This window comes from Musa acuminata, chromosome BXJ2-10 (genome assembly GCF_036884655.1).
Source record: "Musa acuminata AAA Group cultivar baxijiao chromosome BXJ2-10, Cavendish_Baxijiao_AAA, whole genome shotgun sequence".
In the NCBI taxonomy this organism is placed as follows: Eukaryota; Viridiplantae; Streptophyta; class Magnoliopsida; order Zingiberales; family Musaceae; genus Musa; species Musa acuminata.
The window spans coordinates 35,522,784-35,536,628 of NC_088347.1; the positions used below are offsets into that span (position 1 = coordinate 35,522,784).

The 13,845-nt window shown below is 37.9% G+C and overlaps 2 protein-coding genes across 5 annotated transcripts; both read right to left on the reverse strand.

The window, feature by feature from the left end:
* Positions 1-740: 740 nt before the first annotated feature.
* On the reverse strand, positions 741-9,272 carry LOC135625422 (histone deacetylase 2-like). Of its 3 annotated transcripts, XM_065130210.1 has the most exons (14): positions 9,067-9,224; positions 8,829-8,941; positions 8,685-8,740; positions 7,676-7,793; positions 7,533-7,595; positions 6,492-6,560; positions 6,258-6,424; positions 6,088-6,152; positions 5,951-5,997; positions 5,349-5,393; positions 5,196-5,246; positions 3,293-3,379; positions 1,149-1,236; positions 741-1,062 (listed from the first exon to the last, which is right to left on the reverse strand). In XM_065130210.1, the coding sequence occupies exons 1-14, from the start codon at positions 9,176-9,178 to the stop codon at positions 962-964; spliced, it is 1,182 nt and encodes a 393-aa protein (XP_064986282.1). In that variant the 5' UTR covers positions 9,179-9,224; the 3' UTR covers positions 741-961. The 3 variants fall into 3 exon arrangements, with proteins under 3 accessions (XP_064986282.1, XP_064986283.1, XP_064986284.1); XM_065130211.1 differs by lacking the exon at positions 7,676-7,793 and having other exon boundaries at positions 9,067-9,272; XM_065130212.1 differs by lacking the exon at positions 7,676-7,793 and having other exon boundaries at positions 8,829-8,984; positions 9,067-9,202.
* A 2,453-nt stretch (positions 9,273-11,725) lies between these two features.
* Positions 11,726-13,765, reverse strand: LOC103969435 (uncharacterized). 2 transcript variants are annotated; one of them, XM_009382956.3, is made up of 2 exons: positions 13,309-13,758; positions 11,726-12,167 (listed from the first exon to the last, which is right to left on the reverse strand). In XM_009382956.3, exons 1-2 carry the CDS (start codon positions 13,649-13,651, stop codon positions 12,124-12,126), a joined length of 387 nt encoding a protein of 128 aa, XP_009381231.1. In that variant the 5' UTR covers positions 13,652-13,758; the 3' UTR covers positions 11,726-12,123. The 2 variants fall into 2 exon arrangements, with proteins under 2 accessions (XP_009381231.1, XP_064986285.1); XM_065130213.1 differs by lacking the exon at positions 11,726-12,167 and adding an exon at positions 12,213-12,502 and having other exon boundaries at positions 13,309-13,765.
* Positions 13,766-13,845: the final 80 nt, after the last annotated feature.

Here is a 13,845-nt window from a genome sequence, read left to right on the forward strand (position 1 = left end):
AACACAGAATTTTCTACGTAAATAATTTTTAAATTCCAACTAGCAATTTATAAACATGACTAGTGATTATTAACTTAGTATTTTAAAAATCTAAAAAATATATATTAAGATTATAAAGCCAAATAGTCTATTTGCAAACTTTGCAAGGGTAGATGTGAGTGTCTGTTCTCCAGCCTCGGTATTATATGACCAGAAGTTAATATATTGAGAAAAAAATCTACGTTCTAAAAACCTGAACGAGCCAACTTTATCAAAGTGAATGATACACCACAATGGTTCAAAGTCAACACTAACAAGGATTAGCAATATATTCAAATATTACAATGCATCAACGTCACAGGCACATAGAACTGATAAGTTTTCTCTGCAGTCATTTACCATTGGAAAGACCCACATTAAAGTTCATAACAAGATGTCAGATCAAAAATATATACCGGATAATCATATTTTAGGACTAGCAAAAGTTAGGTATAAATGCGAAAAGACCAGATCATCAGATGAGAGACTGAATAAAGATACAAATCAAGTTAAGCAGCAGAAAAGAAAAGCAACAAGTGCAGTTGTACAGGAACACAGGAATCTGAAACAATAGAATTAAGTTGAAGCAAATGCAACTGTATATGAACACAAATCAGAAACAATCTTCATCATAGAGTACATTTAAGTTTTCCAACCAGTATCACGTGATCATCTCATACAGCACAAGGGCTCATGGTTTATTCGCTGAGAAGAAATAAGACTGGATCAAAAGACTTTTTTCAACAATAACATTCAAGATGAAGAATGGTCCTGGTAAATTCTACATTTTTAATCTGAACAAACGTCATATCATCAGAATCAAGCATACAGGATGTACATATATTAACATTAAAATATATATACAAAATACATGTTTTTAATCTACGTGTTTGATCATTGTAGCATAGCTTTCATCTTGTACGTTTTGGGTAAACATCAAGCTTTACTTTCTACCCAGAGGACTGTCCAATGCTATCAAGTTTTTCTTGGAAAGATTTATAATTGAATCTGCTATTACTCGAGCACTAGACTTCATATAGCCACCTGAAACAACATTGAGTTAATATAAGGATAAATTATCATATTTGTCATTGAACAGAACAAAGTACAAGAAACTGTATCCAAATCACCTGAAGTAAGCATCAGAAGTGGTATATTTCTTTCTCTAGCAAATCTGAAAACCTTCTCATCTCTAGTCATCACTCCATCAGGACTGATCTGCATAAGTGCATAACAATATCTGCTTCAGAAACATTTTCCATTGTCCATGACTACCTCCTTTCCGGGCTAATTATAGATTACCCCGTGTAGTTCGACCTCTTTAGTATCTTGGTTCCTAAACTTGAAAATTTTATGTTGGAATCCTATAGTTATGAAAGTAAAACATTTAAACTCATTACCCTAATGTCGGTTTTACCAACGGAAGATACAGCACGTGAAGGAATGACACAAAAATGATAGGCAAAAAGATAGTTTTAACATCTCAATTCTGTTTTCTTTTGTTATATCATAATTAAAACTTCTTAATCGATTGTTGTGGTGGTGGCGGACGATGGGGCCACTGCGCCACGGACAAGGCAGCTCGCTCTCGACATCAGTAGGGACTGAGCCCCGAGGTCCTTGAGATGTTTCCCACATTGGTCTACTCTAAGGGGCTGAAGGTGGGGAAAGGGTCGCTCAAGTGTGTGGTGTGCTTCAATGAGTTTGAGGACAATGAGAAGCTCCGCTTCCTCCCTCATTGCAGCCATGTCTTCCACTTGGATTGCATTGACGCTTGGCTCGCCTCCCACGTAACTTGCCCCGTCTACTGCACCAACCTCGCCGAGCAAGCTGCCGATAATAGCCTCGATTTGCTACCTGTAGCCACTCCTATTATAGACGTGGCGGGTCTTCAGCCCAAAACCGCTACCCTGCCACAAGATCATGTTGTCATTGTCGTGGACCCACAACGGTGGCGACGGAAGAGGTGGAAGGAGGCAGCTACAGAATTGACGCAGATTGGAAGCCAAAGGAGAGTGGCTCGATCGCGATCCGGGCAATGATTGACGAAGCTCCCATGGTCTCATCCAACCAGACATTCCAAGGTCCGACCAGTGGAGGATGTCGATCGGTACACCCTCTACTTGTCGCTCTCCCTCCTCTTCCTCCTCCGGCACCGCTATGCATCTGCGTCGACACCACCCGGACCTCGGAATGTCCAATTGAATGAGACCACGGGAGCTTTGCCAGACGCCGCTCAAATCGCGATCGAGTTGCCTGCCTTCGGCTTCCAATCCACGCCAATTCCGTAGTTGCCTCCTTCCATTCCTCGGTCGCCGCCACTATGGGCCCACGACGATGGCGACATGATCCTGTGGTAGGGCAACAGTTTCAAGCTGAAGGCCCGTTGCACGGGTGGCTACGGTTAGTAGGTTGAGGTTGTCATCAACGGCTTGCTCGGTGAGGTTTAAGCGATAGACGGGGCAAGTTACATGGGAGGCGAGCCAGACATCAATACAATCTAAGTGGAAGACGTGGCTGCAACAAGGGGAGAGGCAAAGCTCCTCATCGACCTCAAACTCGTTGAGACACATTGCACACTCAAGCGCCCCCTTTCCCACCTTTAGCCCCTTAACCTTAGAGTACACCTGCGTATGAAACGTCTCAAGGAACTCGAGGCTCAGCCCCTACTGTCACCGAGAGCGGGCTGCACCACCAGCAGCACGACGACACCACTGTCCGCCACCACCACAACAATCGACTAAGTTTTAATCAGGGTATAACAAAAGAAAACATAATTGGGACGTTAAAATTATCTTTTTGTCCATCGTTTTTGTACAATTCCTGCACGTGCTATCACGTGTAGTATCTTTCATCGGTAAAACCGATGACGTTAAGGTAAATGACGTTAAATGTTTTACTTTCATAATTGTAGGGATTCCAACGTAAATTTTTTAAGTCCGGAAACCGGGATGCTAAAGAGGTTTAACTACAAGGGGTAATATGAAATTAGCCCCTTCTTTCCTCTTCCCTTCTTTTGTTGTATTTGCGATTTTTTGGTTCATCTTTCTATTTTCTAAAGCACAACACTCTCAAAAATTGCTTTTTAATCCTCCTCTATCCACTTGAACTGTAAACTTCCCCCAAAATGACAACTCAGCAGCATCTCTAAAGCATATCCTTCACCAAACTTGGATCAAGATTTACATGTTCCGAATAAAAAGAGAACTAAAAAGGAATTCTGCAAGTTCCGTCTGTACCAGATCATCACACAAATAGACAGACCATATAGTACCTTCAATCTGCCCAAAGGATCTCCGTCTAGGATATCAGTGCCAGCATTATATACCACCAACTCAGGATTGAAGTTATTTCTTGCAACCTACATGAATATTATGTTTAAGAAACCTGAAATGAAACATGAGATTCCAGAATTTGTTTTGCTTAACTACTGTTGGAAGAAGAATGTCAACATACTTTAAAATAAGTAGCATTTTGATACTATGCAGCTACAGAAGTTTAAATTAATGATTCTGGCAGTCTGACATTGATAGCATTGATATGGTTACTTGAGAAAAACGCTGCATGAGTAGCATTTGTTACATGCCATATAACCATGAAGTAATGTACCATCAGTGCAATCTTAAATGTTTCTTAAAATTTAAGATCAATTCATTTAGCCCAACTTAAATTTGTGCCAATGACATTTTCAACCTACATTGTTACGATTGATGAATATAATTTAGTCCATCAACTTAAATTTGTGACAATGACATCCTCAACCTAAGTTGTTACAATCAAAGTCCTATCCTCAATTGAGATACAGAATATTTCATGGCATCTGACATGTAGGAACAATCAGATTGTGGTGCAAGTGACAAAAATGTCCAATGTGTGAAGCTAGTCAGCCATTATACAAACTAGCATAGACAATCAACTTGTGCCAGATGATTTGACAACTGATATATTTCAGTCACTTCACATCAAATATTTTGACCATATAAACATTCACCCCAAACTGACTATACTTAGTATCAAAATTTTGCTCAAATAGTTCCTGACAGCAACCGGCCATGAACATCAATTGCAACGATTTTAGAAAAAGTTGATGATACAATCAATGGTTAGCAACAAATTTGAAATTAACATTTAAATAGTTCATCCATCTTGGTTTATGAAACCAGTTTCGCCATATCTTGAATGAATAGATACATCTCCTTATACAGAAGCTTTGTGAAGATCTCACAAGCAAGTTCCTAATTCCCATCCAAAATTTTTCATGCCTTCTTTAAAGTTCAATATTTTAGGCTCTTTTATATGACCATATTGATCCCAGGATTGGTTTACCATTTATGAAACATTACAGTTGTAGCTGCAAGTAAGATACCATGCCATGCCCTAACAGCCATCTCAATAGATTTGTGCAAAAGAACAATACCAAAGGACTCCTGTACTCGGTCAACATAAATCAATAACTATGCATGCAGAAGAGGCATATACCACCATATCACTCAAGTTGACCAGCAAATTTTTGATCAATTAACACTTCATGCAATTAATCTACCTTTACTCTTTTGTCATTCCATTTACACAATGAGCTTGTGAACAAATTTATGTCCAAGGAAGCCAAAGGTCACATTTTGAATGGAAAGTTATTGTTCTAGAAGATGGATGGTCAAAAAATAAAAGCTAGCAAGAGAAAAAATAAATTGGAACTAGGAAAAATAATTTTACTTATGAAGAAAGTTTCTGACCTATCATAACTAACTAATAGGTAGGACAAATATGTACTTGCTTCGAGGTTTATAGGGATCAATTAATATATAGATATGAAAGATTTGAGCAATTAACAAAGAAACACCATGATATTGATGACAAATATACAAAAACACTTACAGAAAATAATAGAAAAACAAGTCCACCTGCACTTTGTTTTTTATGTTTACCAATCCACTATTGGGAAGAAGAGTCATCCACAAGGTCTCTTCTTACATGAATCCATAAAGAATGACCAATTAAAGGGAAGTACCCGATATAGCCAGACTAGATTCCAGATGGTAAGAACAGAGTGACATGCGTCATGAGATGCAGTTGTATACACATGTAATACATGCTTGCGATTCTTTTAGGAACAACAGCAGATAGTGAAGGACACATTTAATAAAAATGATGGGAAGAAAGACAGTTGTAGGTTTTACCTCAAGCGCTTCATCCAGCTTATCTAGATATTCCTTTGTTTTGGTCCCACTCTACATACAAACAAAAGGACAAATATATTCAGGAATACTGAGAAGCAAAATGACAGTTTGTAGTGACTATGGAAAGCATCCAAGAAAACCTTCATAACTTACTGCTAACTCAACTTTCTGATCAATGTATCTCTTAGCCTCAAAGTCCTGTCAATGAACCAGATGGCTATAAATGGAAGATGTGGGCAGAAGCCCTAACATGTTTCTAATAAAGACATTATAGGTAATAGACATAGTAGGTAACGGGCACTACATAATTGCCAAGAAAATTAGCCAATTAAAAATACCATGGTAATCATTAGGCTGTTCCATTACTTATTTTTCTGCTTTTCACGAGTGTGTGGTGGTGGTAGGCAGGGAGATGCCACCAGAATATGACATGCTGGTAAAATTAGAGGGCAAAAATAAGATTTAAATGAAAGAAACAAAAAGAATCCCTCGATAGATTTCATAGACTCCCAAGTCTTTATATCCATGGAAATCTTCAAATTGGAAAGTTGAACAAATGCAGACCTACAAATGTATCTTGCATGAGAACCAGACCACTGGCTGAAAACCACATGTAGGCCAGCTGATCAACGTGTCAGATGTGTATTTGTCCCCAAATCCAAGGATAATAGTTGATCATGCAGTTAAAATACAATAAAGAAGAAATTGCAAAATGCTAAAAACTTGATATGTGTATTGTAAACAGTAAAACTCACAAAAGGATATATTCCAGCATTGTACATGTCCAGAATATAAACCCTTCCTGTAAGCAGAGAGAAAGTTAGCATTACTTATGGAAGGAAACAACAAAAATTGTCAGTGAAAAGCATGCACAATGGATGAGACAGCAAACTGTCATTAGAGAAGTCTATTTCATGGCCGTTCCCTTGGTGAGCATCAAGATCAATTATCATTACTCTGCATAGGTTCAAAAAAATTTAAAATATTCACCTTTTAGTTCTTTGCAGAAGTAGGTATTTGCAAGAGGGACTATATTAACAGTCTGAGAAACAAGTTCCCTACCTTGAAATATTCAAAAGAACAAAAGCAAACTGAATACAAAGTGAAATGTCAGCATACGCGCAAAATCCACCTCCATTTTCTGCTGAACAATGATGGAAACCACCACCAATATTGATGGCCCACCCTTGCTCTTTTGCAAGTTTAGCTGCCAGTATGGAACCTCCCACCTGAAAAATTGAAGATGAAAACCTCCCCCCTTTTGCATGTTGATGCAGTGAACAAGTGAACACTAACCTGCTTGCGAAATGGGTAAAGCACTTTATTCTGTACAAGGCAATTGGGAAGCAAAGAAACAGGAGGGACCTAGGATGACAAAATAATTAGAATATAGACATTGATCAAACCCCTAGCATGTGTTTATGAAAAATCCTCTTCTAAAAAGATATTGTCAGAGAAAGGAACAAAGATGTCTAATAGGATGCTCTCGAATATTTTGGGTGGTACTTGCTTAAGTATTTTTGAAGAAATATGAACAACATAGGTTGTTACATAATCACATAATATAGATTGCACAACAAGATCAATCGAAACAATATTCTCAAAAGAGATAAACAAAATAATGGTACAAGAACCATGCAACTAAAATAGTTAAAGATAAAAACACTTCATGCTTCAATATGTTCTAAACAAAAATTTTATGAAATAGCCACTGATAGATTCACATTAGTAACAATTTCAACTAACATACCGACTGGTATCCACTGGTCTGACCAAGGACTGATACTTGACCAGGTAGCTTGTTACCAATAATTATTCAGTTTCTTATATTTTCAATGATACTGGATGATACAGGTTGGTATGTCATCCAGGATACACCATAATGGTCCGATAATTCATTAAAGAAGTATCAACTGATATTTAAAACCTTGTGAGAAACTATTAAGATGTTACATCCACTCAAAATATCCATTTAATTACTTTTCAACATCCAATTTCTGCCCATATAAGGCTCATTACAAGAGTCGATAAAGATCCACAAAGTATGTACTTTATGCAAAGCCGAATGCACCATGCAGGTAATAAAGTGAATACAAAATAATGATTTATAGAATGATTTGAAAAACATCCTAAATCATGAAACTACCTAGTCTTGTTACTCAAAGTTCTGGTTCTATGGCTCCCAATAAAAAATATTTGTGTTCACATTATCTTGTACAGAGTTTAAATTATTTATGCCTGAAATATATGTGTGTGTCTGTGTGTGTGTGCGTGTGTGCATGTGCACGTGTGTATATGCATATGTATATATATTTAAAGAGGATGAAGAAGCATTACCTCAATAATAGTGGCAACATTTAAGCTGCTTTTGAGACTGCTCAAGTATGATTCTGAATGCACCTGATTGCAAAACATGTTATGTCAGGTACTAAATGATGGCACAACTAAATTTATATCTCATGCACGGCAGCACTTCTTACCACCAGTAAGTCATCTTTTGAGGCTTCTAGTGGTTCTACTGTTTGTTTCTTGTCTAAGAAACCTTCCTTAATTAAGAATTGGCAAATACGGCCCCACTTGGATGAATCAAATGGATGCCTGCATGACATAAATTAAGTTGATGATGATTCAAAAATGCCATCTATAATTTTTTTTTCTTTTTTTCTTGGAGAATACGAACCTCTCCATGGAGGACAAGAGGGTTCATTTTGTTCCACTCACATGTTAAAGACCCACATGACAATCTTGTAGTAGAATAAGTTGTTCCCAGTCAAGAACTAAAGCATCATTTCCCCATTCTTTAAGTGAGATGCGACAACAGGCCTTCAAGATGTGCCATCAATGTAACTTTTAAGCAGAGTAGAATAACCTTTTCTATCTCCTTCAATTTTCAGACTTCTTTAGCACATTAATGATCATGGCCATGAATATGTATGGTGTTCATTGTTCTTTAACCCAGTGTGAATATTTAAATATAGATTTACAAAATTCTATAGATATCACTTTCTTCAACCTGCAATAACCAAAGTTTCCACATGCCTATAAATCCTCTCTTTTTTTGTATACAATCAATCTGATTATAATATCATAATGATAGGTAGAAATTCGTGGAATTTTGATGTTCCGTATAGAACTCCCAAAGTGATAGAAATTTTCCAGAGTGCTTTATCTTCCCATTCGAAACTATTGCAAAATTGAATTTCTACACAAAATACTCTTCGTTTGTCTATCTTATTTCCACCTTACACTCCTAGGTTGGGTATGGAGCTGAAAATTTCTATTATGCACCCGACAGACGTAACTTGGAACCTGACGGCTGAAGTTGATAGCCTCTTGAAACCTCAATTCCCATAAATTGGTGATACCCCTTACTCCCAATAAAGATCAAACCCTAATTAACATGACACAGAAATGCGATCGCAGAAAAAGATGGAACAAACAAGAAAACATCAAATAACTAAAAGAACAAGAAAATCAGGACTTGCTTACAGTTTCTCGATTCCAAAAAACGCGATGTCGTAGGATGACGAGTAGATCACAGGCACCTAAGATCCGTTCCAGTTCTCGTCACATAAATCGGAGATGAAAGATAGAAGAGTAGCGAAGAGAAGAGAGGGACCGAAGGACGGCGACCTTGGAGGGCAGAACGTCGAAGTAGAGATTGCTGGAGAGGATCCGATCCCTGCGGATGGCATCCGCGGGTCCCGTCGGGGCGGCTTCTGGGGAGGAGGAGGAGGCTGCCATGGCTGATGCGGGAGTAAACGACCGGACGAACCAAAGCGGTGAGATCTGTGAGAGAGAGAGAGAGAGAGAGAGAGAGAGAGAGAGAGAGAGAAGGGGGGTGGGAGGAGGAGGTTTCTAGTGGTCTTACCGGAGAATATTTGTATACGATGGCCGGAAGTAGCAATGACGCGAAGTGACTCGAAGGCGAGACAGCGACGAGACGTGGCCAGTGCTGATACAGGCGCGCCGCTCGCTGCCATCGTACGCGTGCTTCAACGGGTAGGGGCATAACGATCTCTCGGCGGATGCTGAGTTCACTTGTCTGAGTTCGGACCACATTGCGGGTCGGATTCTTTTGATATCCGACCCACTTCAACGCGGTAAATCGATTTCGAATTCAAGTTGAATTTTTAGTACTCAAGTAGTTTGTTGGGTTTGGATTGAGTGAAATTTATGAATATTTTATCCATTATTTATCATATATTGATCAATCATATTCAAGCCAAAGTGGATGGAGTGAAGTTCTCATATATGGATATAATCATTTTAAATTCTATTTAATTTTTTTTATTTAGATTTGAAAGGTTTCAAGAGTAGCAGCAAATATTCAAGCCAAATTCAAATAACTAAATAATTAATTGGATTCGGATTTGAGCCAAACAGCTATATGTAATGCCGTGATAAGAATACAATTTATATTATCCAGATGAAAATATTAAAATAAATATATAATTAAAAAGATAAAAAAAATTATTTATAAATAATTAAGTATCATTTTAATAAAATATAAAATAAGAAAAAAATATTTAAAATAGTACGAACATCTATTTAAGAGAAAAATATAAAATGATTAATATTCATGATAAAAAACAATAAAAAAATATTTAAAATATTAATACAAATTATAAATAAAAATTTAAAATTTACATATCTTAATGATAATAAAAGATCCATATAATCAATACAAAATAATTAGAATTTATAGCTTTTTATTCTTGTTGTTGTTGTTAGATTTAACCAGACAACACCTACAAGTACTTATTTGAGTTATTGTAGAAGGGTCATCACAATCTACAAGCAAAATCTTCAAAATCACCAAAAACTAATTTGGCCAAATACAATTTTGAAGTATGATGTCTTAATTAACATGCAAATAGTTGCAGCTACGTATATAAAAAGTAAATGCAATAATAATAAAAGGGATAGGCAAGGAAAAAAAGAGGCCTTGGAAGAATCAATCTAAACAACTTTTGGTCTCAATTATCTCAAAAGTATGCACAATGGCATGGTTTAAGACAGCTGAATCAAATGTTCATAATCCTGCAAATCTCATATCAAGCTGCATATAATTTTGTAAGACATGCTGATAATTTCATTAACCCTCATTTGTCTCTAGATTCTCCATAACCAACTTTAATTTCATTTTCCTAGTGCTGGTTGACCTCTAAGAAGCTAAATAGGAGAAAATTCTCAAATGGATTACCATAAGAAACTAATAAAATCTCAGCATTCTTTTTGGTTTTAAGATTGCTTGTCACCTCTTTAGCATTTACTCTTTAAACTTAAAAATTTTAAAATTTATAATAGAATCCATGTAGTTATAGTTACGAAAGTAAATCATCTAACTCCATTTCCTGTAACATCATTGATTTTTTCATCGAAAGCACGAAAACGATAAGCAAAAAGATAATTTCAACATCCAGTTATGTTTCCAATTGTGGTGGACGACGACGTCGTTGAAGGGCCGTGGGTGGCTATTGTGGATGAGCGACGACAAAAAATGAGACAAAGGGAGAGGAGGAAGAGAACAACACAGATGTTGATACTCTTCATCTATGTTAACGCCGCTTAGTAATTCCATCGATGCCAACGCAGATACAAACTAACGAAAGAACCGCTCGACATCTGCATCAACACCGACACAGATGTAAAGTGTCGCTCAACATTTGCATTAACGCTTAGCATCTGCATCAGCATCGACACAGATGCAAAGCGACGCTGACACAATTGCCAAGCGACGCTAATGCAGATGTTGAAGCGACCTTTTCGTTGCTCTACATCTACAAAGGCACCAACGCAGTTGTCAAGCGACGCCCAAAGTGTCGACATCTACATCGTCCTTTTCCTCCTCATCCACAACAGTCATCTGCAGCCCTTAGCGACGCCACCATCCGCCACCACCAAAAACGTAACTATAAGGTTGAAATTACCTTTTTACCTATTGTTTTCATGCTTTCGTCAATAAAATCAACAGTGTTAGAATAAATGAAACTAGATGCTTCACTTTTATAATTATATGGATTTCAATGTAAATTTTTAAAGCTTAGGAACGGAAATACTAAAGAGGTCTAACCGCAAGGGATAATCTGTAATTAATCCTCTTAGAAGAAGTCTAAATTTGGCATGTTCTATGGACTAACAACTTTGATGCCACAAAGTCATCTTGCAGCCTAAATATTGACATAGAAGCAGACTTTGATTCTAAAACTCAGATTCCCTAATTGATAAACATTTGTTCTAGAACTGAGATACTTCACATCAAAAAATAATGAGGATGGCTTATATTTATGAACCTAGTTGCTTAGTACAATTAGTTAACCTTAAGCATTTGCAGTCATGTCATTAGATCCATTCAAATGAGTTTTTCAAAAGAAAACACAACACTTGGAGTTATTTCGACTCTTACAATATAAATGCAGGTAGGTTTAGCCAGGAATGGTCAAACTTAAAATTTTCAGTAAAAAAATTTACAAAAGAAATCATATGCATTGTTCATTTAGGACAGCACTAGTAAAATAGATTCAAAATTACTGAAAAAGCATCCAACTTGGTTTTGAAGAATGTTATTGCAAATATTGTTATATGCAAAAGAAATTAATACACTTCTAATTCATTAAGGAAATGGAGGTCCTCACAGCTTGAAGCAGTAAGATATGCAACAACAAAACTAGCCCAAAGCAAGGACATAAATGTTTCTACAGCAGAACAGAAGACAAAGATATATTTGACCAGATATCATAAACGCCTGGGAGTTAGAGAGGCTACCAGCCATTATTAACAACTGATTTTTCAAGTTGGTTCTACAAGGATTTTTCAGAACATATCTCCCCAGCTTTTCTCCATGTGTAATCTGTCTCTCAGTTTTATCTCTTCGGATCTGTCTAACAAGGAAAACTTTGCCATCTCCTCAAAACCATAAACACAACTAAGCAATAGATATCGATTCTTTTCCTGCATCCACCCCTACACCTGTAACCCATACAGATGGACGAAAACTGTAAGTCAATGATTTGCATGATGCGCTGTTATTGTTAAGGTCTAGTTCCATGCTTCCTCAAAAGAAGTATTTTCATAAAACAGACCATGCTGTTAAAGCTAGCCCACCATCATATCCGTTATTTTGACAAGGAAAGATCTTTCAATGAACATTCTTATACTACTATTGCACTGACTTGGATTAGAAGACATCCAATTCAAGTACCCACCTGCCATATGATGCATCCATTGCAAGTTGAAATGAAGTGGAATTCTTTATCAAGACCAAAAGGGGGAAAAAAAAGAAACATCACACACAACTTCACTCCCTAAACAAAAAAGGGTATCATCAGACTCATGTTTTTCACAAGGCATCAGCATACTTTACAAGGTTGCTACTGCAATATAAGTTGATACATTAATACAACTTTTACCAGAAAAACAACAACATAGGTTATTTGGTACTTAGCGCAAGAATTCCATTGTATCTTCACCAAAGTATTAATGCCGTCTAAAACACACTTCACACTCCAAGATCAACAGGCTGTCACTCATATGAACTTGAAAATGACCTAAACGTGCCATTTTGTTTCTACATCAGAAGTGAAATCTCTCTTCAAATGATGGCCAGGTCATGTACACTCTATATGATGGTCGACTTCCAAGAATTAAGTGCCGAGGTGACCGCACAAACTTTGTCAATTCCAAAGTTAAGCATTGTTATATTAAATATCATTATTAAGTAAATGATATGCATGCTTCAAAGTTGAAGATATTGATGTTGACCAGAAATATCAAGGTCTCCATGAGGTTATCAACCAAGAATTCTTTACAGAATTGACTAAAATGGATTTTTTATGTGGATTAATTGGCAAGTGGACTATAGCATGTCATGGCTTGGATGGCCTATTTATCTAAACATGTTTCATATAACGAGAAATTTAGATATATGGGGACAACACTATCATCGTGATCAAGGGATCATCTTCAGTGTGATGGATCAAATATATGATAGAACATCTAATCCTACGATTCGTAACTCAGTAGTGGGAAACAAATCAAATTAAAAAGCGTCAACATATGTAAAACCCTTGGGAAAGAGAAAAAAGAAACGGGCGAGATGAGCATCGGGTACCTTGAGGATCCACCGCCGACGGAAGGACAGCAGAGTTGGAGGGCGGTTCCTCCTCGCCGTAGATGGCGCGGAGTCGGGAAAGGGGGATGAATGGTTGCTTTGGGGAGGAGGTCGGGTCGGCGGCGGCGGCGAGGGCGAAGAGGTCCTGGCGACAGGACCACATGGAGGAGTACAGGGAGGAGATGTCGGCGCGGAGGGAAGACTTTTCGGCCTCGAGGGCATCGATCTCCCGCTCTTGCACGGAGGATCGGACGGCCAAGGTCACAAAGGTGCCGAGCAGCAGGCCGGTGACCACGTTCTCTTTCTTCTTTGCCACCGACAGCAGCCACCGCAACGCTTCCATCCTGCAACGTCTCTGCTCTCTGGGTCGCTCGCTGTGGCCGCCGCTGCCCCTCCGTCTCCTCCGGTTTCTTATGTTTTAGTTTCCGCAGCGGCAGCAGCAGGCCTTCGGGCTCTGTGCCCCTGCTGCTGTGGCCCAACAGCGGAAGGGTTATCTAGACCTCTTAACCGTCTCGGTTTCTAATTAAAAAAATTATA

Coding starts and splice junctions, on each gene's coding strand:
- LOC135625422 (XM_065130210.1), bottom strand. CDS start 9,178: ATGGCAGCGAGCGGCGCGCCTGTATCAGCACTGGCCACGTCTCGTCGC. Junction 8,942..9,066: donor TCGTATACAAATATTCTCCG/GTAAGACCACTA, acceptor CTCCCGCATCAG/CCATGGCAGCCTCCTCCTCC. Junction 5,998..6,087: donor AATAGACTTCTCTAATGACA/GTTTGCTGTCTC, acceptor CTCTGCTTACAG/GAAGGGTTTATATTCTGGAC.
- LOC103969435 (XM_065130213.1), bottom strand. CDS start 13,651: ATGGAAGCGTTGCGGTGGCTGCTGTCGGTGGCAAAGAAGAAAGAGAAC. Junction 12,503..13,308: donor GTCGGCGGTGGATCCTCAAG/GTACCCGATGCT, acceptor TTTTTTGTTTAG/GGAGTGAAGTTGTGTGTGAT.